Source organism: Cetorhinus maximus, chromosome 5, assembly GCF_964194155.1.
Source record: "Cetorhinus maximus chromosome 5, sCetMax3.hap1.1, whole genome shotgun sequence".
Lineage (NCBI taxonomy): Eukaryota > Metazoa > Chordata > Chondrichthyes > Lamniformes > Cetorhinidae > Cetorhinus > Cetorhinus maximus.
Genome location: NC_135883.1, coordinates 38,342,671 through 38,365,074, shown reverse-complemented (window position 1 = coordinate 38,365,074; position 22,404 = coordinate 38,342,671). Strand labels below are relative to the sequence as shown.

At 42.9% G+C, this 22,404-nt stretch overlaps 1 protein-coding gene across 4 annotated transcripts in view; it reads right to left on the bottom strand.

The window, feature by feature from the left end:
• Positions 1-22,404, bottom strand: part of galnt2 (UDP-N-acetyl-alpha-D-galactosamine:polypeptide N-acetylgalactosaminyltransferase 2) — a 103,393-nt gene that overhangs the window by 19,670 nt on the left and 61,319 nt on the right. For all 4 annotated transcript variants that reach the window (XM_078541766.1, XM_078541763.1, XM_078541764.1 and 1 more), the window contains 4 exons: positions 15,376-15,463; positions 10,833-10,920; positions 7,174-7,277; positions 4,600-4,726 (listed from right to left, as the gene is read on the bottom strand). In XM_078541766.1, coding sequence (XP_078397892.1) covers positions 4,600-4,726; positions 7,174-7,277; positions 10,833-10,920; positions 15,376-15,463 — 407 coding nt within the window. The remainder of the gene's footprint in view (positions 1-4,599; positions 4,727-7,173; positions 7,278-10,832; positions 10,921-15,375; positions 15,464-22,404) is intronic.

Genomic DNA, 22,404 nt, shown 5'->3' with positions numbered 1-22,404 from the left:
AAGGTGGGATTGTTCTCCTTACAGCAGAGAGGATTATGGGAGATTTGATTTTAAATTAATAGATGTTCAAAGTTATAAGGGTTTTGATAAAAGTTGATAGGGAGAAACTGTTTCCACTGGCAGGACATAGATTTTTAGATAATTGACAAAAAATGCCAGAAGGAAGGTATGGGAAAATTTCTTTGCACAGCGCATTATAATGATCTGGACTGCACCGCCTGAAAGGGTGGTGGAAGCAGATTCAATACTAACTTTCAAAAAGAGATTGGATATATGCGTGAGAAGGAAAATTCTACATGACCAAAGGGGGTAAAACGCACATTAGTGTGATTTAATTGGATTGCTCTTTCATAGACACCATGGGCTGAATTGCCTCCTTCTTTGCTGTACTATTCTAAAATATTTGCAAACCCAATGCTTTAATGAGTCCATATGAAATGCCTGTGCTGTAACAAATGTTACTTCAAAATTGGCCAAAATCTGCATTAATATAATAGAGGAATTTCACAGAAATGTGTCCAACTATTGCATGGTGTGAAGGCCCGTAATTGGCAATTAGGCTCTTCACACACCCACAAGCGATAGGGACACATCCGTTGGTGAATCAAATGGTCTTTTGGTATCTGGTGACTGCTCTTAAGTGTTCAAACCCTGGGGTAGGTTGGAAATTGGGGAATAAATTTGGTCAATGGCACAATCCATCTCGAGTGAGGACATAAAGTATCGCTACTTAGATAATGGTGAAATTGCCAATGGTCAATTACTGTTAAATGAACCACATTTGGTTTTAATATCTGCAAAGGCTGCAGCCCATAGAGATATTTCTTCTGCGGCATCTCTGATATGCAGCCAGCATATTAACAACAGCAAAAAGCTTCACTTAGTTAACATAATTAAACCTTTAACATAATAGAACATCCCAAAGTGCTACACAGGAGAAGTTATCAAACAAAATTTGGCTTGGATGTTCAAAACGTTGACCAAAAACTTGGTTAAAGAGCTAAGTTTTAAGCATCATTGTAAAGGAGAGGTGGAGAGGTTTAGCAAAGGAATTCTAAAGTTCAGAGAAACTCAGCAGGTCTGGCAGCATCTGCAGAGAGGAACACAGTTAATGTTTCAAGTCCGTATGACTCTTCAACAGAACTAAGTAAAAATAGAAGAAAGGTGAAATATAAGCTGGTTTAAGGGGGGGATGGGACAAGTAGAGCTGGATAGAGGGCCAGTAATAGGTGGAGATAGCCAAAAGATGTCATAGACAAAAGGACAAAAAGGTGTTGAAGGTGGTGATATTATCTAAGGAATGTGCTAATTAAGGGTAGAAAGCAGGACAAGCAAGGTATAGGTAGCCCTAGTGGGGGTGGGGTGAAGGAATCGAAATAGGCTAAAAGGTAGAGATAAAACAATGGATGGAAATACATTTAAAAATAATGGAAATAGGTGGGAAAAGAAAAATCTATATAAATTATCAGGAAAAAAAAGGGGGGGAATCGGAAAGGGGGTGGGGATGGAGGAAAGAGTTCATGATCTAAAATTGTTGAACTCGATATTCAGTCCGGAAGGCTGTAAAGTGCCTAGTCAGAAGATGAGGTGCTGTTCCTCCAGTTTGCGTTGAGCTTCACTGGAGCAATGCAGCAGGCCAAGGACAGACATGTGGGCATGAGAGCAGGGTGGAGTGTTGAAATGGCAAGCGACAGGGAGGTCTGGGTCATGCTCTGGGACAGACCGAAGGTGTTCTGCAAAGCGGTCACCCAGTCTGCGTTTAGTCTCTCCAATGTAGAGGAAACCGCATAGGGAGCAACGAATGCAGTAGACTAAACTGAGGGAAGTGCAAGTGAAATGCTGCTTTACCTCGCAGAGGCTGAGCATCAACTCGCAGACACTTCCTCCTACCTCCCCCTGGACCATGACCCCACCACTGAACATCAAGCCATTGTTTCCAGGACTGTTAGTGACCTCATCTCCTCTGGAGATCTTCCTTCCACAGCTTCCAACCTGATAGTCTCCCAACCTCGGACGGCCCGCTTCTACCTCCTACCCAAAATCCACAAACAGGACTGTCCCAGCGGACCGATCGTGTCAGCCTGTTCCTGCCCCACGGAACTCATTTCTTGCTATCTTGACTCCATTCTCTCTCCCCTTGTCCAGTCCCTTCCCACCTACATCCGTGATTCCTCTGACACCCTATATCATATCAACAATTTCCAGTTCCCTGGCTCCGACTGCCTCCACTTCACCATGTACGTCCAATCCCTCTACACCTCCATCCCCCACCGGGGTGGTCTGATGGCTCTCCGCTTCTTCCTCGAACAGAGGCCCGAACAATCCCCATCCACCACCACTCCTCTGTCTGGCTGAGCTCGTTCTCACACTGAACAATTTCTCCTTAAACTCCTCTCACTTCCTCCAAATAAAAGGTGTGGCTATGGGTATCCCCATGGGCCCCAGTTATGTCTGTCTCTTTATGGGGTATGTGAAACATTCCTTGTTCCAGTCCTACTCCAGCCCCCTCCCACAACTCTTTCTCTGGTACATCGATGATTGCTTCGGTGCTGCTTCATGCTCTCGTCTGGAAAAATTTATTAATTTTGCTTCCAATTTCCACCCCTCCATCATTTTCACATGGTCCATCTCTGACACTTCCCTTCCCTTCCTTGACCTCTCTGTCTCAATTTCTGGTGATAGACTGTCCACCAATATCCATTACAAGCCTACCGACTCCCACAGCTACCTCGACTACAGCTCGTCACACCCCGCTTCCTGTAAGGACTCCATCCCATTCTCTCAGTTCCTTCGCCTCCGTCGCATCTGTTCTGATGATGCCACTTTCAAAAACAGTTCTTCTGACATGTCTTCCTTCTTCCTTAACCGAGGTTTTCTACCCACGGTGGTTGACAGGGCCCTCAACCGTGTCCGGCCCATCTCCCACGCATCCGCCCTCACACCTTCCTCTCCCTCCCTAAAACATGATAGGGTCCCCCTTGACCTCACTTATCACCCCACCAGCTCCGCATTCAAAGGATCATCCTCCGTCATTTCCGCCAACTCCAGCATGATGCCACCACCAAACACATCTTCCCTTCACCACCCCTGGCAGCATTCCACAGGGATCGTTCCCTCCGGTACACACTGGTCCACTCCTCCTTCACCCCCTACACCTCAACCCCCTCCCATGGCACCTTCCCAATCAACCGCAGAAGGTGCAACACCTGCCCCTTTACTTCCCCTCTCCTCACCGTCCAAGTGCCCAAACACTCCTTTCAAGTGAAGCAGCATTTCACTTGCACTTCCCTCAATTTAGCCTACTGCATTTGTTGCTCCCTATGCGTTTTCCTCTACATTGGAGAGACCAAATGCAGACTGGGTGACCGCTTTGCAGAACACCTTCGGTCTGTCCCAGAGCATGACCCAGACCTCCTTGTCGCTTGCCATTTCAACACTCCACCCTGCTCTCATGCCCACATGTCTGTCCTTGGCCTGCTGCATTGCTCCAGTGAAGCTCAACACAAACTGGAGGAACAGCACCTCATCTTCCGACTAGGCACTTTACAGCCTTCCGGACTGAATATTGAGTTCAACAATTTTAGATCATGAACTCTCTCCTCCATCCCCACCCCCTTTCCGATACCCCCCCTTTTTTTCCCAATAATTTATATAGATTTTTCTTTTCCTACCTATTTCCATTATTTTTAAATGTATTTCCATCCATTGTTTTATCTCTACCTTTTAGCCTATTTCGATTCCTTCACCCCACCCCGACTAGGGCTATCTGTACCTTGCTTGTCCTGCTTTCTACCCTTAATTAGCACATTCCTTAGATAATATCACCACCTTCAACACCTTTTTGTCCTTTTGTCTATGACATCTTTTGGCTATGACATCTTGTGGCTATCTCCACCAATCACTGGCCCTCTATCCAGCTCTACTTGTCCCACCCTCCCTTAAACCAGCTTATATTTCACCTCTCTTCTATTTTTACTTAGTTCTGTTGAAGAGTCATACGTACTTGAAACGTTAACTGTGTTCCTCTCTCAGATGCTGCCAGACCTGCTGAGTTTTTCCAGGTATTATTTTTATTTTTGTTTTGGATTTCCAGCATCTGCAGTTTTTTGCTTTTATCTAAAGTTCAGAGCTTTGGCAGCTGAAGGCACACTGCCAATGGCGAATTAATGAAAATGAGGGATGTGCAAGAAATAGGGTTGCCAACTCTAGCTGGTTATATTCTTGGAGGTCTCAACGCAGAACCTTGCACCTCTAATGCCCTGCTCAGTCATTTTTTTTTCATATCTCCAGTATTTTTACAGCTAAAATGAGATTTTCCCAAAGAAAATAAAAACTAACACAATGTTTTATGCCCCTACAATCTTACTCTTGTGAACAGATGATTGATCTTGAATTCCCAGAGACTCCAGATCAATCCTGGAAGGTATGGAGAGTTGGTTACCCTAGCAAGAAACCAGGATTGGAGGAGCACAGGAATCTCTGAGGATTGCAGGATCAGAGGAGGTTACAGACAGTGGAGGGTTGGGGTGGGTGGTTGGAGAAAGATCTAAAGAAGATTTGAAAACAAGGCTGCAAATTTTAAATGTCAGAAATATTTACCTTGCAAAAACAGTACCGCTGCCTCCAGGAAACGTATACGGATGCTGCTTGCGGAATACATGGCCTACCCGACTACAGGGAATGATTTCAAGGATGCCTCCACATTGCCACACCCGAAAAGAGATCTCTGAAAGAGAGGATGTTCATGAAATATATATAACTAAAACTAACTTTCAATTTTTCCTTGCTTACCAATATCCATGCCCACCCCAATCCTTTTTACTTTAATTCTGCACTAGCTGGGAGAACAGACGGACCAATGGCAAAATCACAGACCTTCATGGCAACACTGAAAACTTGGTTCAACAAGTCACAGTTGACCTAAGTTTATGATTCTGCATATAAGGCAAAGATGTCCGGGGAAAATACCTAAAGACATTCTTGTGACCCTTGCGTAAACATTGTGCTTTAGTCAAGTGGCAACAATTTGTGTAATGCTATTCAGATTATAATTGTGTAGTGGATTGAGCCCTTTATAGAATCATAGAATGGTTAATGCACAGAAGGAAGCCATTTGGCTCATCATGCCTGTGCCAGCTCTCTGCAAGAACAATGCAGCTGTCCCACTCCCGTAGCATTGTAAATTTTCTCTTTTCAGATAATTATTCAATACCCTTGTAGAAGCTATGATTGAATGTACCTCCACCACACTCTCAAGCAATGCATAACAGATCCTATACACTCGCTGCATAAAAAGGTTTTCCCTCATGTTGCCTCTGCTTCTTTTGCCATTCACCTTAAATCAGTGTCCACTGGTTCTTGGCCCTTCTGCCAATGGGCACAGTTACTTTCTGTCTACACCCCTCATGATTTTGAATACTTCTTTAGTCTGGAGGACAGTATAACTATATAAAGTCCACTGGTATTCCAGCCCTTCGACTCCATGTAGTCCACATCAACAACTTGTATTGATATAGTACCTTTAACACAGTAAAACATCCTAAGGCACTTTACAAAAGTGTTATCAAATAAAGTTGGACACTGAGCCACAGGAAGGAATAAAAGATCAGGTGGAGATAGGTTTTAAGGAACATCTTAAAAAAGGATGAGAAAGAAGAAGAGAGAAGGGGAAGTTTAGAGAGTGAATTCCAGAACTTAGGGCCTAGGTCACTAAAGGCCTAGCCATCAATAATGAATCGATGAGATGCGCAAGATCCTCCAAAAATTGGAGGAATGCAGAGAACTTCAAGGATTGTCAGGCTGGGGGAGGTTGAGGGGAAGAGGGTGGCGAGGCCATGGAGGGATTTGAAAACAAGGTCGCTAGACCAGGAGCCCATTAAGATAAGTGAGAAGGTGATAGGTGAATAGGACTTGCCTATATCCTAATTCATAGCAAGTATTTTGAATGAATTCAAGTTTATGAAGGTGGAAGATGGGAAAAACAATAAGGTTTCTCAATAGAGTCCTAAAATATTCCATCACAAGATGGACATCAGCTCTACAGAACACAACTAATAGTGACAAGTAGAGTAAAACATTTCTCTCTGCCACCTTCACCTCAGCATAGATTAGATCCAGTTATTGAGCCAAATATATGATTTGCCACTGGAGAGAATCTGCCTCCTTACAGGGAGTGCAGCATCACTTTAATCTTTCTCTGCAAGGCCACTGACTTACTGCTAGAGTTAATTATTTACATATCTGATTACTTTGGTACAATGGGAAGTCACTCACTCTGGAGGGGATAGAGCATTTGATGACAACAAACAGAAGGAGGCAAGCACGCTTCTTAATAAAGCTCCTGCACAAACTGAAGTACTTTCTTATAAAATACAGCAGGAAGTTGATTATACCTAACTGCACAGAATGATCATAAGCAGAATGTCTGCCCTCCAATAACCATCAATTACCTTTAAGACACTGTGGTACATGATACATGCCTCCTCATCTCTTCTGTGATGGTGTTCAGACACTTGAGAGTTTCACAGCAGTTGAGACCCCAAATTCTTTTAAATGCAATAAGTCACAAACAGTTGGCTTATCTAATCAAAGTGAGCCCTCAACCTGAGACACAGTCTCACTGCACTGTTAATTCTAAGAGTGCATCACAATAAGAAACATATCCCTAGCAGTGCGCCTGCCTATACAGGTACATCGACCATAAGGACAGTAAGGAAACTCCCCATTCAGTCAAGTCTGATGTCAACTAGCAGAATACAATGGGTGGGCTGGCGTAGTTGGGTATGGTCAGTCGGAGTCAGAGTTCCATGAGCACTGTCAGTTTGCAAGATCTACATGAGTTTGACACATCTGCTACAAGTGGTCAAGCAGAGAATCATTTTAATGCTCTGTGTTTGCATAGGAAATGACAATCCCAGATTTGAAACCAGATGTTATAGTACTCGTGGCAACAAAAATACTCTCTCACAAAAAATACCCTCTTAAAGCTCAGGGTTCATATGTGGTGAAATTAAATTATCTGAACTGTAAGTTAGCCAAACACTGTAGGGAACAAAATTAGTCTGCTATACTTTTTACGCATTCATTGAATTTGCTGAGGCATTCATCTACCACACATGATGCTCTATAATTTCATTCTGATCCTTCAGCACATCGAATACTGCAGTCACTTACCTAAGTTTTCTCCACCCCAGACATCCATCATCATGTCATATTTGCCAAGCTCTTCAAAGTAACCTTTATCCATCACAAAGAGACCCCCAGCTATCATGGGTGTTCTAAGGAGAACACAATGCATTCTACATTTACTTCATACATTATATACAACACAATACATAATATGCTTTCAAAAGGGAATTGGTTATATACCTGAAAAGGAAATAAAATTGCAGGGTTGTGGGAAAGGTGTGGGTCTATTTGGATAGCTCTTTCAAGAGCTGGCATTGACTTGAGGTGTCAAATGGCCTCTTTTCATGTTCTGTGATTCTATCAATTAGTCTTGCCCCTCATTCCTTAGACAATATTCTTCTAAAATGAATAATGCAAAGATTTTACCACTGCTTACTAACGAAGTGCAAGAAGTTGCAATCTACATAAAAGAATGGTGCTAATAACAGAGCAAAAAACTATTGTCATATGTGTGCACTTCTGTTACTGTTACGAGTTTCATCAGTTTCTCCCTAGCCATTAGTAGAAAACAAAGATAAATCCATTGCACATATAGTCCAGCAGCACATTTCCAAAGTTGGGTTGTGCTGGCTCAACAGTAAACAGATCAAAGCATCAATGTTTTGGATTGCCCACTGAAATTTCCTTTGGACCTAGAAACTGGGACTTTAGTTAACATAGAGGCAAAATACTGCGGATGCTGGGAATCTGGAAAAAAAAACAAAAAATGCTGGAAAAACTCAGCAAGTCTGACGGAGTTCTGAAGAAGAGTCATACGGATTTGAAATGTTAATTCTGTCTTTCTCTCCACAGATGCTGTCAGACCTGCTGACTTTAGTTAACATGTTTTTCTACAAACATATCTCTGTTCATTGCCATCTAATAGAATCATCAAAACATGAGGTCTGGGCTCAGAGACTAAGGCAAACAGTCCTCCAAATAGCCCTCAGAGCCCTCACCAGCTGAGCTATTCCTCAGATTAACTTTGTGCTGCACCAACTCTTCAGTTTTCAAGATGGTGGTGTTAAAGCCTCACCAGATCAGCTTGGACTCTCCCTTGTGCAACAGATTATGTAATTTTTATGTAATACAGCAGCTTACACAAAGTGTGTTTAGTTTTTGTATTGTAAAATTACCGCAGTAATGTATTTTTGTATTGTAACATCACCACAGTAATCTACCCTACAGGTCTCAAAGTTGTACTCAAAGACACGGGAGAATTCTACAGGGGTTTGTTGTATTCTAGGCAACTAACGGCATTCTATTCTTTATTTTATTCTTTCAAGAGCTGAGCGGCTTGCAAGGCCATTTCAGAGGATCGTTGAGTAATAGGTAGACCAGTCCAGGCAAAAATGACAGATTTCGTTCCTTAAAGGACATTAGCGAATCAGATGGATCGGATTACCGAGACTGGCTTTCAATTCCAGATTTTCATTAATTTGAATTCAAATTCCATCAGCTGCCGTGGCAGGGTTTGAACTCATGACCCCACAGCATTAGCCTGGGCTTCTGGATTACTCGTCCAGTGACATTACCACTACACCACCTTCTCCCCTAAGCCACCAAGGATTTCAAGGGTCTCAAGGCTTTCCTTGTAGTGAATTATATGCCCTAATGACACTCAGAAGGGGGTGGTCTTAGCCCCACCTCAATCTAGACTGGCACCAGTGCAGTGCTTAGGAAGTGCTGCACTGGCAGTGGTGCTGGCTTTCAAATGAAACATTAAATCAAAGCCCCATCTACCTGTTGAGGTAGATGTAAAAGATCATGATATTACTCAAAGAGCAGGGGAATTCTCCCTGTGTCCAGGTCGACATTTCCCCCTTAACACCATCTAAAATAGAAAGACTAGAACTAGTTGCCTAATACTAAATTCTTTGTAAATTTACTGATAAATCTGTATCCAAATACAAAAATATGCCCAACTCCCATTTTGTCCATCACACTTCAGTCACAACTCAGGCATCATACTTGATATGTAAAGCATATACATTAAAGTGGTAAACCACTGAATTTGCCCTTTCATGTGTCATCATGTGCTGTCTACCAACCTGAGCAGCTTTGCTACTGGAACAAATGAACAAAAAGCAATGACAAAAATTGCAAAGAAATTAATTCAATTTATCAATGCAAAGGCATTTTCAGAATTTGAAATTCTTGCAACAAAATTCTCTGCCTTGAAACCAGGCGCTTATGAGAAACACGTCAATCTGAGTTCATAATGGCTCCCTGAAAACACCACACACATCATGCTGTGGGTGATATGCATCAGCCTTGCCACATATGTCTTCTTTAAGCAGCAGGATGGGCATGGGATTAGGAGAAACAGGAGTCAGAATGTTTTGCTATCATGACTGAGATGGATATCCCCTGTAATGGTGGACATGGTGACTGGCTTTTAATTGTTACCGAGTCAGTCAGCAGCACCTGGAATATGTGGGTAACAAGAGAAATCAAACTGGCTGGGTCTTGCAAGAAAGAAACTGGATCAGGATCCCTGGGAAGGAAGGTCTCAAAAGTCAAGTGGGAAGGAGCATTGGGCTTGGTAGCTTGAAAGAAGGAACAAGGGGTACAGGATGAAGCTAGAAGGAAGTGAATGGCAAATCTTGCTAAGAATTTAAGATGTGGAATATCAGAAACAGGACACGAGCATAATTAACTGAAGCATTTAACAGAAGTGATACTCTCACGAGCCCATTAACAGCTGGTGAGGACTGGGACTTCTTGAACATATTAAATAAAACTCTTATAAATACCTTGAAGAGCACATGGGTTCAGAAGATAGGGGCATGGTTGGTGGGTGAAAGCTGCAAAGGTGTTTCCTCTCTCTCAGAGCTTTATGGGATGGAGCTTCGAGGAACACCGAAAGTGGCTCAGGGGCGAGGGCCTAGGGCCAAAATGGCAAAGTTGGTGAGATGGGTGCAGCAGGAGTGGGGAAAAGATGACGAGAACGAAGTTGGAGCAAGCAGCAAAGAAACAAAACAAGCAGAGAAAAAAAGGAAAGAACTGAACAAATGTTAAATTCAACATGCTGTATCGTGTTTAATGTGGAATTCATGTACAGTGTTGCACCTACCCTCATAGCTGGATGTAAAAGATCCCATGACATCAATTTGAAAAAGATCAGGGTGTTCATCCCGGTCTCCTTATTTATCCCTCAACCAACTCAGACAACCAGGCAGTGAAGCACAGAACACTGGAACCCAGTCTTTTTACCCTTCCTCCTCCTCCTCCTCCAGGTACAATGCCCTAAACAGGCATTGGCAGTGCTGGACTGCAATTAGATTGGTCCATGATTCTGCTTGGCAAAGTACTGCAATGGTTTGCTGTTGCCTTCTGCAACACAGCTGACCAGGAAACTCTCCATCTCTTACTGCCTGCCATCAAGCATGTTGGAAGGATTTACAGGCTAATAATCAACCTCTTTGGCCACATTATGAATGCATCTTCTGTGGTCATCAAGTCCTGAAGTGGACTTGAATCTAGAGCTTCTGGCCCAGATGTTTGGGTGCTACCCACTGCACCACAAGACCCCACTTTAAACTCTTACAACCTTTTATTTACAGATTTACAGACTTACAACCTCTTATTTACATTACATATTATACAACACCAACCCAACAACCAGTTTCAGCCTGCTCCTAAAAACCCTTGGCTATACATACCTAATCGGGCCAATTGGATTACCCTGACGAGCTCGTCTTTGTTCTGGAGTCATGTAATCCCATTTAAAGACCAGATTCCAGTCAAATCCTGCCAATTAAGAGAGTCAGGTCAATAACAAAGATGCATTGAAAGATCGTAAATAAGTCTTTTTTAAAATACAAAATTTATTTCAGTGGAAACAGAAAATACATTTCCAAACTGCCATTTGTGAGAAACTATAACTGAGGTGTTATAGCTATTTTATTTGAATCAACTAGAGACAAGTTTTCTCTCTTTCTGATGAAAGGTCATTGTTTCTCTCTCCACAGATGCTGTCTGACTTGCTGAGTGGTTCCTGCTGTTCTGTTTTAATTCTGGATTCCAGCATCTATTTTGCTTTTGATACATTTACTCTTCTCTCTTACAAAATTATTCAGTACAAGTCTTTTAATTATTTGTGTGGTATTCTGTACATTTATTATTGTCACTAGCTTTTTAGAGAGTTCTTCCTGTTATATTCTGTACTGGAAAAAGTTAGATGAGCTTTCCCTTCTGCTTAGTGTACAAAATGTGCTGGCATCAGTGGTTGATTTTGGTGAAATCCTAGAACTATCCTTACCTCTTTAACAATGTTGTGTTTTGGACTATTCATGGTCACTCATTCATTGACCTGAGGTCATCCGAACTCGCACCAAGTCCCGTTTACCCAACATTGCTGTATTCACTGACCTACACTGGCTCCCAGTCCAGCAACACCCCAATCTTAAAATTTTCGTCCTCGTGTTTAAATCGCTCCATGGTTTCAACCCTCCCTATCTCTGTAGCATCATCCAGCCCGACCAGTCTCCAAGGTCTCTGTGCTCCTCCAATTCTGGCTTCTTGTACTTCCTCAATTTTCAGTGCTCCATCATTGAGACTTCAGCTCCTTAGGCTCTTAGGTTTGGATTTCCCTCCCTAAACCTCTCCACCTCTACTCTCCTCCTTTAAGATACTTAAAACCTCTCTCTTTACCCAAACTTTTGATCGCCTGTCCAATAGGAAATACTCAGCAGGTCTGGCATCATCTGCCATCTTCTTCAAAGAAGAATCATATTCAGCTCAGAACATGAACTCTGTTTCTCTCTCCACAGATGTTGCCAGACATGCTGAGAATTTCCAGCACTTGCTGTTTTTAGTTCAGATTTCATTATCCACAATATTTTGCTTTTATTCTAATAGCTCCTGACGTGGTCTGTGTCAATTTTTGTCTGATTATGTTTCTATTCAGGACCATGAGACATTTTGCTACGTTAAAGGTTCTATATAAATACAACTTATTGTTCTATAGCATCCATACACACTGCTGTAATTAAGGTGACATTAAGAACAGGTGTCCATCTTCAAACCTGCCCCTTATATTAACGATTTGGACAAGGGTGTAAGAAGCAAAATTTTCAGGTTTGTACTGGACAGCAAAATAAGAAGCAGAGGAAATAGTATACAATACGGCAAAACACTGAAGTATTCAGATCTCATAGACAACTGGAGCAATGGAACAGTGGGACAGTATGTTGATTAGGAGAAAACATGAGTGGATAACCTATAAATATCAACATAGTCTATAATAAATCCAATTAGGAATTCAGGAGATACTTCTTTACTCAGAATGCTAAGAATATGGCATGACTGAAACAAATGGTATAGCTGCTTTTAAGGGGAAGCTGGAAAAATACAAGAGAGAGAAAGAAATAGGATAGCCTAAATCTTTCGAGCAACAGCAGCAATGTTGGGCAGATTGCTGCTGCGCTCAAAGATTCTCCCAACTCGATGCTGCTGCGCATTTCTTCCAGGACCTTCTGATCCTGGCTGTCAAAGAAATGCACAGCACAGCGACCCCTGGTGAACACTGTTGGAGCAGAGTACAGTCAGGGGGAGACAAGACACAACCGCTTAGCTACTGCATGGTAAGTTTAAAAGTCAAGTCGTGAATGTTAGTGAAAGGATGAGCGAATGGGTTTGAGTGAGCGGGTGGGCGGGGGGGGTGTGTGTGTGTGTGTGTGTTTGTGTGTGTGTGTGAGGGGCTGCCGGAGGAGGGGTTCTGGGTGTGGGTAGCGGCGAGCGGGTAGGGGAATTGTTGAAGCAGGGGACAGCTGGAACAGGGAGTTGTGGGGCAGCTAGGGGGCCGGCCGGGCGGGCGGGCAGGGGGGGCCAGCGGGTAGGGGGCATGTGGGCAGGGGGTGAGTGGGTAGGGCTGAATGGGTAGGGGAGTGAGTGGGTAGGGGGGTGTGTGGGTAAGGGGTGAGTGGGTAGGGCTGAGTGGGGGCAGGCTTGATAGTCAGATGATCTTTTCTTGTCCTTTCTTTGTTGCAGTTTTCATGTTTCTAATTCTTTATTAAAAAGCTGATTTCAAAACACCAGTTGTCCTCACATAGCTTCCTCTAAAATATCGACCCTTCATCTTCACCAATCCTCAGTGTTGCTGCTTTTCATATACTTATTCTACAGCAGTGTTGTCCAATACGTTATCCACTTGCCACATCTGGCTAATTGGGAATCCAAATATTGCACTGCTGCTTAGTATATCAAAAATGATTAATAGACACAGTTGGTGGGCATGTTATCTCAAACGTGCCCAACAACACATGGCATGTGTTGTTGGTATCATTACTTGTCCCATTTTATCAACAATCATAGAAAAGCAGAGTGTGCTTTTTATTTGATTGGTGTGAGTACTTTATTTTCTTAGCTACTGAATATGGTAGATGTTTGTTCAGTAAATATACTGATATTAAATTTACCTGTACTTTGGAAGTGAATGTGAGGCATTTTCCACTGAAATTATTATGAGGTACACCAGTTTTATTCCTATCCTTCAATTAGGCACTTTATAGCCTTCAGGTTTGATCACTGAGATCACCAATTTCACCCTGTGTCCACTGCTCCTATTTTCATGGACAACATATGCTGGTAATGGTTCTGCTGTAACCATTTACACCTCATCTAGAACCATTCTTTTTTCTTTTACTTGTCTCCTCTTTTAGCTTTGCCCCATCATCCCTTTCGTCATTTAAGCACTTGTGACCTCCACTCCGTCGCCGATTTCTGTTTTCTCATCCCACCCCTTCCTTTCTCCCTGGCTCTGAAATTGCTCATAAACTATTAACACTCTAAATGCTTCTAGATCTGATGAACAGCCATGAACCTGCAACATTGGGCTGGATTTTGTGGAGCATGGCAGGCAGGCACAGAGAATTGCGTAGGAAGCCGCGCGTCAGACTGTAAGCAATCTAAGTCATTAATTTCCCCAATTTAGAGAAATTCACACGTCTCTCGTGCCTTCAGTAACCCGCCCAGTGAAAGCTCGTGATTTATATGTGGCTTCCTTAAATCACCATGAGAGGTTTATTCTATTCGTTCATGGGATGTGGGCGTCGCTAGCTAGACCAGCATTTATTGCCCTTGTTCAGAGGGCATTTTAGTTCACAGAGCCAGCAGATTTCCAGATGGGTTTTTATGACAACAACAGTTTCATGGTCATCAATCAGATTTTTTATTGAATTCAAATTCCACTATCTGCCATAGTGGGATTCGAACCCAGGTCCCCAGAGCATTACCCTAGGTCTCTGGATTACTAGTTCAGTGTCAATACCACTATGCCACCGCCTCTCCTCTGGACTTCCAGGAGACTGAGTCACAGGGCACTGGATTGATCTTGGAGATGTTTTCTCTGTGAAACTTACTGAGCTGATACTCTAAGGAATGGAACATCAGGCAGGAAATTTAGAACCTAGGATTACTGGTTCCAAAATTTAAAGGGGCAGTGCACAACTGAAATACTGAGGGGCCATCCATTAAAGGGGCATCACAAATCTGAGTATCTAAGGGGAAGTCACTTAGCAGGCTGCCTTCTAGGAGAGGGAGAGGTAGAGGCAGCATGGGAATGATCCCCACTGTCCTTCTTCAAACTCGAGTGCTGGAGCATGCTGGCTGAGCTGTTACATCTCGGACCTCAGTTGAACCTGCTGAAGTTGCCAAAATGTGACAATGGAGGAACTGTCTCCCTGGACTTTGTAACGTCTTTTTGTGCTGGAGCAACAGAAATTTGGAAGCTGAAGATTTAAACTGCAGAGCTTTCTTAAAAAGCCTGCAAGGCGATTTCCAACTCTAACACAGGCTTCCCTTTAAATATGGTGTCAGCTCCTGCACAATCATCAGGTGATGTGGGCTTCCTGATGTCAGAGCTGCCCCCGCCACGTGATCCTGTGGCAAGGCCAAGTCACTTGCATTCACAAGCTTGCCGCCACATAACTGGATTCAGCCAACCACCAGCGACCTGCGCCAGAGACCTGACAACTTCTGGGCCCATTGGTGGGTCCTGTGACAGTTGACTTAAATCCAGCCCATTAACTCTGTTTCTCTCTCTGCAGATGCTGGCTGACCTGCTGAGTACTACCAGCAATTTCTATTTTTACTTTAAAAGGACAAGATTGTCCTGCTGTTCTAAAACTGCTGTTTAAATGACAAGTGGGTATTATTGTTTGCTTAGTATATAACTGTCGCTCAGATCTTTAACATTGTACATACCGCCTTTTAGATCAGCAGATGCCCCCACATACTGGAAGTTGTCCATGTTGATTACATCAATTATTGGAGAAACAACTCTAGTTTTATCCTGTATAGAGAAAACAAAATGCATAAAAAGCAAATATTATTATATTACCCACTTTCCCCCTACCCACCCACCCACCCCCTAGATTACAAGAAATGATTAGAAGATTTGTATTTACATAGTGCATTTCATGACCTCAGGATATTCTGAAGAGCTTCACAATGGAGTTACTGTTGTAATGTAGGAAACACAGCAGCCAACAGCAAGCTCCCACAAACATCAACAAAGTAATGACATCATCTGTTTTTGATTATGTTGGTTGAGGGATAAATACTGGCCAAGACATTGGAGAGAACTCCCCTTTACTTCTTTGAAATAGTAGCCATGGGATCCCCTACATCCACCTGAGAGAGCAGGCAGGACCTTGGTTTAACATGTTCCAACAGCATATAGTTTCTATTCTATGATCTGTGTGGGACTAGGTCGAAAATCTTACGAATAACAAACGATGGTAGTTTTCAATCATATTAATGGACAACTTTCACATGACAGCAACATTCATTTAAGACCAAAGGGTACAGAGGAATTTAACTGACATTGGTGACTGTCAGTGTTTTTTCCCCATGTGTCATAACATGTATAAATCAGAATATTTAAGACTACCTACATGATCAAAATGTTATACACATAAAGCATCGAACAATGATTTACAATTATAAAAATCTTACTCGTGTGCAACAAACTGTTTTTCACAATGTGTTCTTTATAGGCAAAGGAATAGCAACGGTAACTTGCATTTATATAACGCCTTTAACATAGTAAAATTCAGTTTAGTTTCAATTTCTCAATTGTCCATACAGAAATTCATTGTGGGTACATTGCTTGTTCCTTAGAAAATTATATATAAATGAATAATAACAATAAAAAGAAAGTTACCCTGTCACTGAGATCTAACCTTAATTAAAATATGTATTAAAAACTATTCCAATGCATTAAAATAATCAGTCAGGGAATCCCACCATGAGTGCATATCCTCATCCAGACATCAAACTTCTGATAAAAGTTCTTATGAAGAAAGGCACAGGAACTGATTTGTCCTGCAGCTGAGGGATTACAGCCTTTTCCCTGAATACAATGAGCAGTAATACTGAGACAAGGGGTGACTCTCATTGTTCAGATACTCTTAACTTTCATCAAAATTCTTCAAGAGCAGATTTCATCAAGAGAGATCAACTCAACTACCCTTTCTGCCTGGTTCAATAATCTCTACCCTTAAAGAGTCTACTTTCCTAAAACAACAGTACCAGGAGAGACATCCAACAAGGATAGCACTCTCAACTATAGCTGTATAGAAGAATTTCATGATTGTGGGATTTACTCAAAAGAATTTTAATTTTCTGAGGTAGTATAATCACTTAGCCACCACATCTGTACATTGCTCCCTCCAATTCAACTTATCATCAACTTTGATACCTAGGTTCTTATAGTTAGTAACTATTTTAATGTCCACATCATGAATCTTCCTAAAGTCTATAACTAGTTGTTTCATCTTGTTTTCATTCAGTTTAAAAGAATTGTTATCACATCATTTTACGAACTTCTCCACCGAGTTGCTATAATTTCCTTTGTTATTCTTTATGACACCCACAAGTACTGTAACATCAGCATACTTCAAGATCGTTATTTCATCGTACACTGATCAATCAATCATTCATATAGAGGATGAAACGCAAACGTGAAAGTACATAGTACTGAGGATATCCAGTATTTATTAACATGTGCTCCAAGTAAATCGGTCAAACTATGAAGGAAATCATTGATTCAAAGTAGGATTGCCATAAAGGTTTTTCAATTTTTCCACAAGCTTGAATAATTGCATGGTATTAAAAGCTGAAGAGAAATCAACAAAGGTTGTGTGCTGTTGGATCAAATGAACCAAGGTCAGAACAGCATCGTCCACTGACTTATGAGATTGACAGGTAAACTGTGACTGATCAACATGTAGAACAAGAGGATCTAAAAAACACCGACACAATGCACACGAAACACTTCATGGCTATCAATGTAAGGGCAACTGTTCGCTAAAACCTCCTAAAGCACTTCATGGGAGTGAGCAGCAAGGGCATGGAAGGATGTAGGCAAGGTGATGGGAATTTTAAAATCAAGATGTTGTCCAGCCAGGAGCCAATGTAAGTCAGCGAGCATAGGGGTGATGGGAGAACAGAACTTGGTGCAATCTAAGGAGTTTGTAAGTTGTATAATGACACTTCGCTGTTCATATTCCTAAATCGGTTTTTGAGCACCAGTTGATTTTTCCAAATTAAAACACGGTCTTGATGTTTACTGTTGTGGTGGTACAATTGATAATGCAGAGCATTGGAAAGCCATAGATAGTCAAGAGGGAGTCTGAAAAAGACAGGCATCTGATGGACAGGACTTGAGAGAAGGCAATAGGTAGAAACAGAAGTTTGAGACAAAGAGAAACTAAACATTAAAATAAAGAAGTGGACGCTGGAAAACTGAAAAAGAAACTCAGCAGGTCAGGATACATCTAGGGGAAACAGAAATAAGAGGCCTGACTTTTCCCGTCGGTGATTTGGGGGCGGGGCCCGCTCACCGACAGGAAAATGAAGTGGGATGACGTCGGGAGGAACCCCCGACGTCATCCCAGTCCCTTTAAATTTTTAGGAAGGTGGGCGGACAGCGAAACCAATTGATAAAAACAAAAAACTACTGTGGATGCTGGAAATCCAAAACAAAAACACAATTACCTGGAAAAACTCAGCAGGTCTGGCAGCATCGGTGGAGAAGAGTCGACGTTTCGGGTCCACACGACCCTTCAACAGAACTGAAGTATAGTTAGGAGAGGGGTGAAATATAAGCTGGTTTAAGGTGGGGGGCGGGGGGAGAGAAGTTGAGGGTGGTGTGGTTGTAGGGACAAGCAAGCAGTGATAGGAGCAGATAATCAAAAGATGTCACAGACAATCAAAAGATGTCACAGACAAAAGGATCAAAGAGGTGTTGAAGGTGGTGATATTATCTAAGAAAAGTGCTAATTAAGAATGGATGGCAGGACACTCAAGGTACAGCTCTAGTGGGGGTGGGGTGGAAAGATTGACAAGGTATTAGTTGTAGATTTAAAAATAATGGAAATAGGTAGGAAAAGAAAAATCTATATAAATTATTGAAAACAAAAAAAAACCAATTGAGGCCATTGACAGAGTAATTAAGATAATTAAAGACTTGCCCATCCAACCTTAAGGCTGGCGGGCAGGCCAGGAGCCCCAGCAGGCTTCTGATAATACATGAAACCTCATCCACTAGCGGGATGAGGTTTCATGTCCATTTTTAAAAGCTTTAATACATTTTATGTGATATTTATTAACACGTCCCATCTCGTGTGACATTGTCACGTGAGGGGGACATGTTAATAATTTTTTAATTTTTCTATTTTTAAAGTTTTCTGGACTGTCAGTAATCTCCCTGAGACCGCACTTTGTCTCAGGGAGCAGTGTGCTTTTTCGCGCGCATGTGCAAAAGAGCGCATTTTGACAGCTGGGGATTCCCTCCCCCCCTGAACAGGAAGCGCATAGTGCTTCCTGTCGGGCAGGCTGCTGGGTGGGCCTTAATTGGCCTGTCCACTCAAAATGGCGGCGGACCCCGTTTCAGTGGCGGGGGTCGGCTGTCTGCCCGTTGCCAAGTCGGTGGGGCCCGCACGCCCACCAAGGGCAAAATTCTGCCCAGAGTTAATGTTTCAGTTTGATGGTCTTTTGTCAGAATTGGAAAAGGTTAGAGATTTAATTGTTTATAAGCAAGTACAGAGGCAGGGAAAAGGGTAGGAGGAGAAAGAACAAGGGGGAAGGTCTGTGATAAGGTGGAGGGCAGGAGTGATCAAGTTAGAAAAGGAATGATGGTGAGGGGAAGAAGTGAGGTGATAACATCGAAAATAACAGCAGGAGTAGGCCATTCGGCCCTTCGAGCCTCCTCCGCCATTCATTATGATCATGGCTGATCATCCAACTCAATAGGCTGCTTCCTCCCCATATCCTTTGATCCCTTTCGCCCCAAGAGCTTTATCTAACTCCTTCTTGAAAACATACAATTTTTTGGCCTCTACTACTTTCTGTGGTAGCGAATTCCACAGGCTCACCACTCTCTGGGTGAAGAAATTTCTCCTCATCTCATTCCTAAATGCTCTACCCTGTATCCTCACAGTCTGTGACCCTTGGTTCTGGACTCCCCCACCATCGGGAGCATTCTTCCTGCATCTACCCTGTCTAGTCCTGTTAGAATTTTATAGGTTTCTATGAGAGCCCCATCATTCTTCTGAACTCCAGTGGCTATAATCCTAACCGACTCAATCTCTCCTCATATGTCAGTCTCGCCAACCCAGAAATCAGTCTGGGAAACCTTCACTGCACTCCCTCTATAGCAAGAACATCCTTCCTCAGATAAGGAGACTAAAACTGCACACAGTATTCCAGGTGTGGTCTCATCAAGGCCCTGTATAATTGCAGCAAGACATCCCTGCTCCCGTACTTGAATCCTCTGGCTATGAAGGCCAACATACCATTTGCCTTCTTTACCACCTGCCATACCTGCATGCTTACCTTCAGCGACTGGTGTACAAGGATACCCAGGTCTCGTTGCACATTCTCCTCTCTCAATTTATAGCCATTCAGATAATAATCTGCCTTTCTGTTTTTGCTACCAAAATGGATAACCTCACATTTATCCACGCTATACTGCATCTGCCATGCATTTGTCCACGCACTCAGCTTGTCCAAATCACACTGAAGCATCTCTGTATCCTCCTCACAGCTCACCCTCCCACCCAGCTTTGTGTCATCTGCAAATTTGGAGATATTACATTTAGTTCCCTCATCTAAATCATTAATATATATTGTGAATAGCTGGGGTCCCAACACCGATCCCTGCGGTACCCCACTAGTCACTGCCTGCCATTTGGAAAAAGACCGGTTTATTCCTATTCTTTGTTTCCTGTCTGCCAACCAGTTTTCTATCCATCTCAATGCACTACCCCCAATCCCATGAGCTTTAATTTTACACGCTAATCTCTTATGTGGGACTTTGTTGAAAGCCTTCTGAAAGTCCAAATAAACCACATCCACTGGTTCCCCCTTATCAACTCTAGTAGTTACATCCTCAAAAAATTCCAGATTTGTCAAGCATGATTTCCCTTTCATAAATCCAAGCTGACTCTGTCCGATTCTGCCACTGTTTTCCAAGTGCTCAGCTACTAAATCTTTTATAATGGACTCTAGAATTTTCCCCACTACCGGCATCAGGCTGACTGTTTCCCTGTTTTCTCTCTACCTCCCTTTTTAAATAGTGGGGTTACATTAGCTACCCTCCAATCTGTAGGAACTGTTCCAGAGTCTATAGAATCTCGGAAGATGACCACCAATGCATCCACTATTTCTAGGGCTATTTCCTTAAGTACTCTGGGATGTCGATTATCAGGCCCTGAGGATTTATCGGCCTTCAATCCCATCAATTTCCCCAACACCATTTCCCTACTAATACTGATTTCTTTCAGTTCCTCCCTGTCACTAAACCCTGTGTTCCCCAACATTTCTGGTATGTTATTTGTGTCCTCCTTTGTGAAGACAGAACCAAAGTATGTATTTAGTTGGTCAGCCATTTCTTTGTTCCCCATTATAAATTCCCCTGTTTCTGACTGTGAGGGACCTGCATTTGTCTTCACCAATCTTTTTCTCTTCATATACCTATAGAAACTTTTACAGTCAGTTTTTATGTTCCCCGCAAGCTTACTCTGGTACTCTATTTTCCCCTTCTTAATCAATTCCTTGGTCCTCCTTTGCTGAATTCTAAACTGCTCCCAATCCTCAGGTCAGTTGTTTGTTCTGGCCAATTTGTAGGCCTCTTCCTTGGATCCAATACTATCCCTAATTCCCCTTGTAAGCCATGGTTTGGCCACCTATCCTGTTTTACTTTTGCGCCAGACAGGAATAAATAATTGTTGCAGTTCACTCATGCGCTCTTTGAATGTTTGCCATTGTCTATTCACCGTCATCCCTTTAAGTAACGTTTCCCAATCCATCATAGGCAACTTGCGCCTCATACCATCGTAGTTTCCTTTATTAAGATTCAGGACCCAAGTCTCAGAATCAACTACTTCACTCTCCATCTTGATGAAGAATTCTATCATATTATGGTCGCTCATCCCCAAGGGCACAACTAGATTGCCAATTATTCCTTTCTCATTACACAATACCCAGTTGAGGATGGCCTGTTCTCTCGTTGGTTCCTCAACATATTGGTCCAGGAAACCATCCCGTCTACACTCCAGGGGTAGAATTATCCCCCCTTCAGGGGGCAAGTTCAGGAGCGGGCGCGTGGAGGCGCGCCTCTGATCGGGGGCATGCTGCCATTTTACGTGGGTGGGCCAATTAAGGCCCGCCCAGCGTGATGTCTGCAACGAAGCGCTATGCACTCTGTGTGGGCGGGGGAGGATACCCTGAGCTGAGAGTGTGTTCTTTCGCGCATGCGAAAGAGCGCACTCATCTCCCTGAGGCTAAGTGCTGCCTCAGAGAGATCGGCTCCATATTAAAAAATGTTAAAAACAGAAAAACAAAATTCCCTGACATGTCCCCTCATGTGACACTGTCACATGAGTTGGAACATATCCATCAGTTTTAGTTATACTTTTATTAAAAATTTTTAAAAACCTACATGAAACCTCATCCCGCCCGTGGATGAAGTTTCTTGCTTTTTCCAATGCCCGCCAGGGCTCCCGACCTGCCCGCCAACCTTAAGGTTGGACAGGCAGGTCCACCAATTACTTTGTCAATGGCCTCCATAGGCCATTAACAGGTCGGCGGGCGCACAGCTGATTCTGCTGAGCCCCCGCTGACCTGAAAATTGAAATGAGGCCAGGTGACGTTGGGAGTTCCGCCTGACGCCATCCTGCGTCATTTTACGCATCAGCGAGCAGGCCCCGACTCCCACCCGGGAAATCC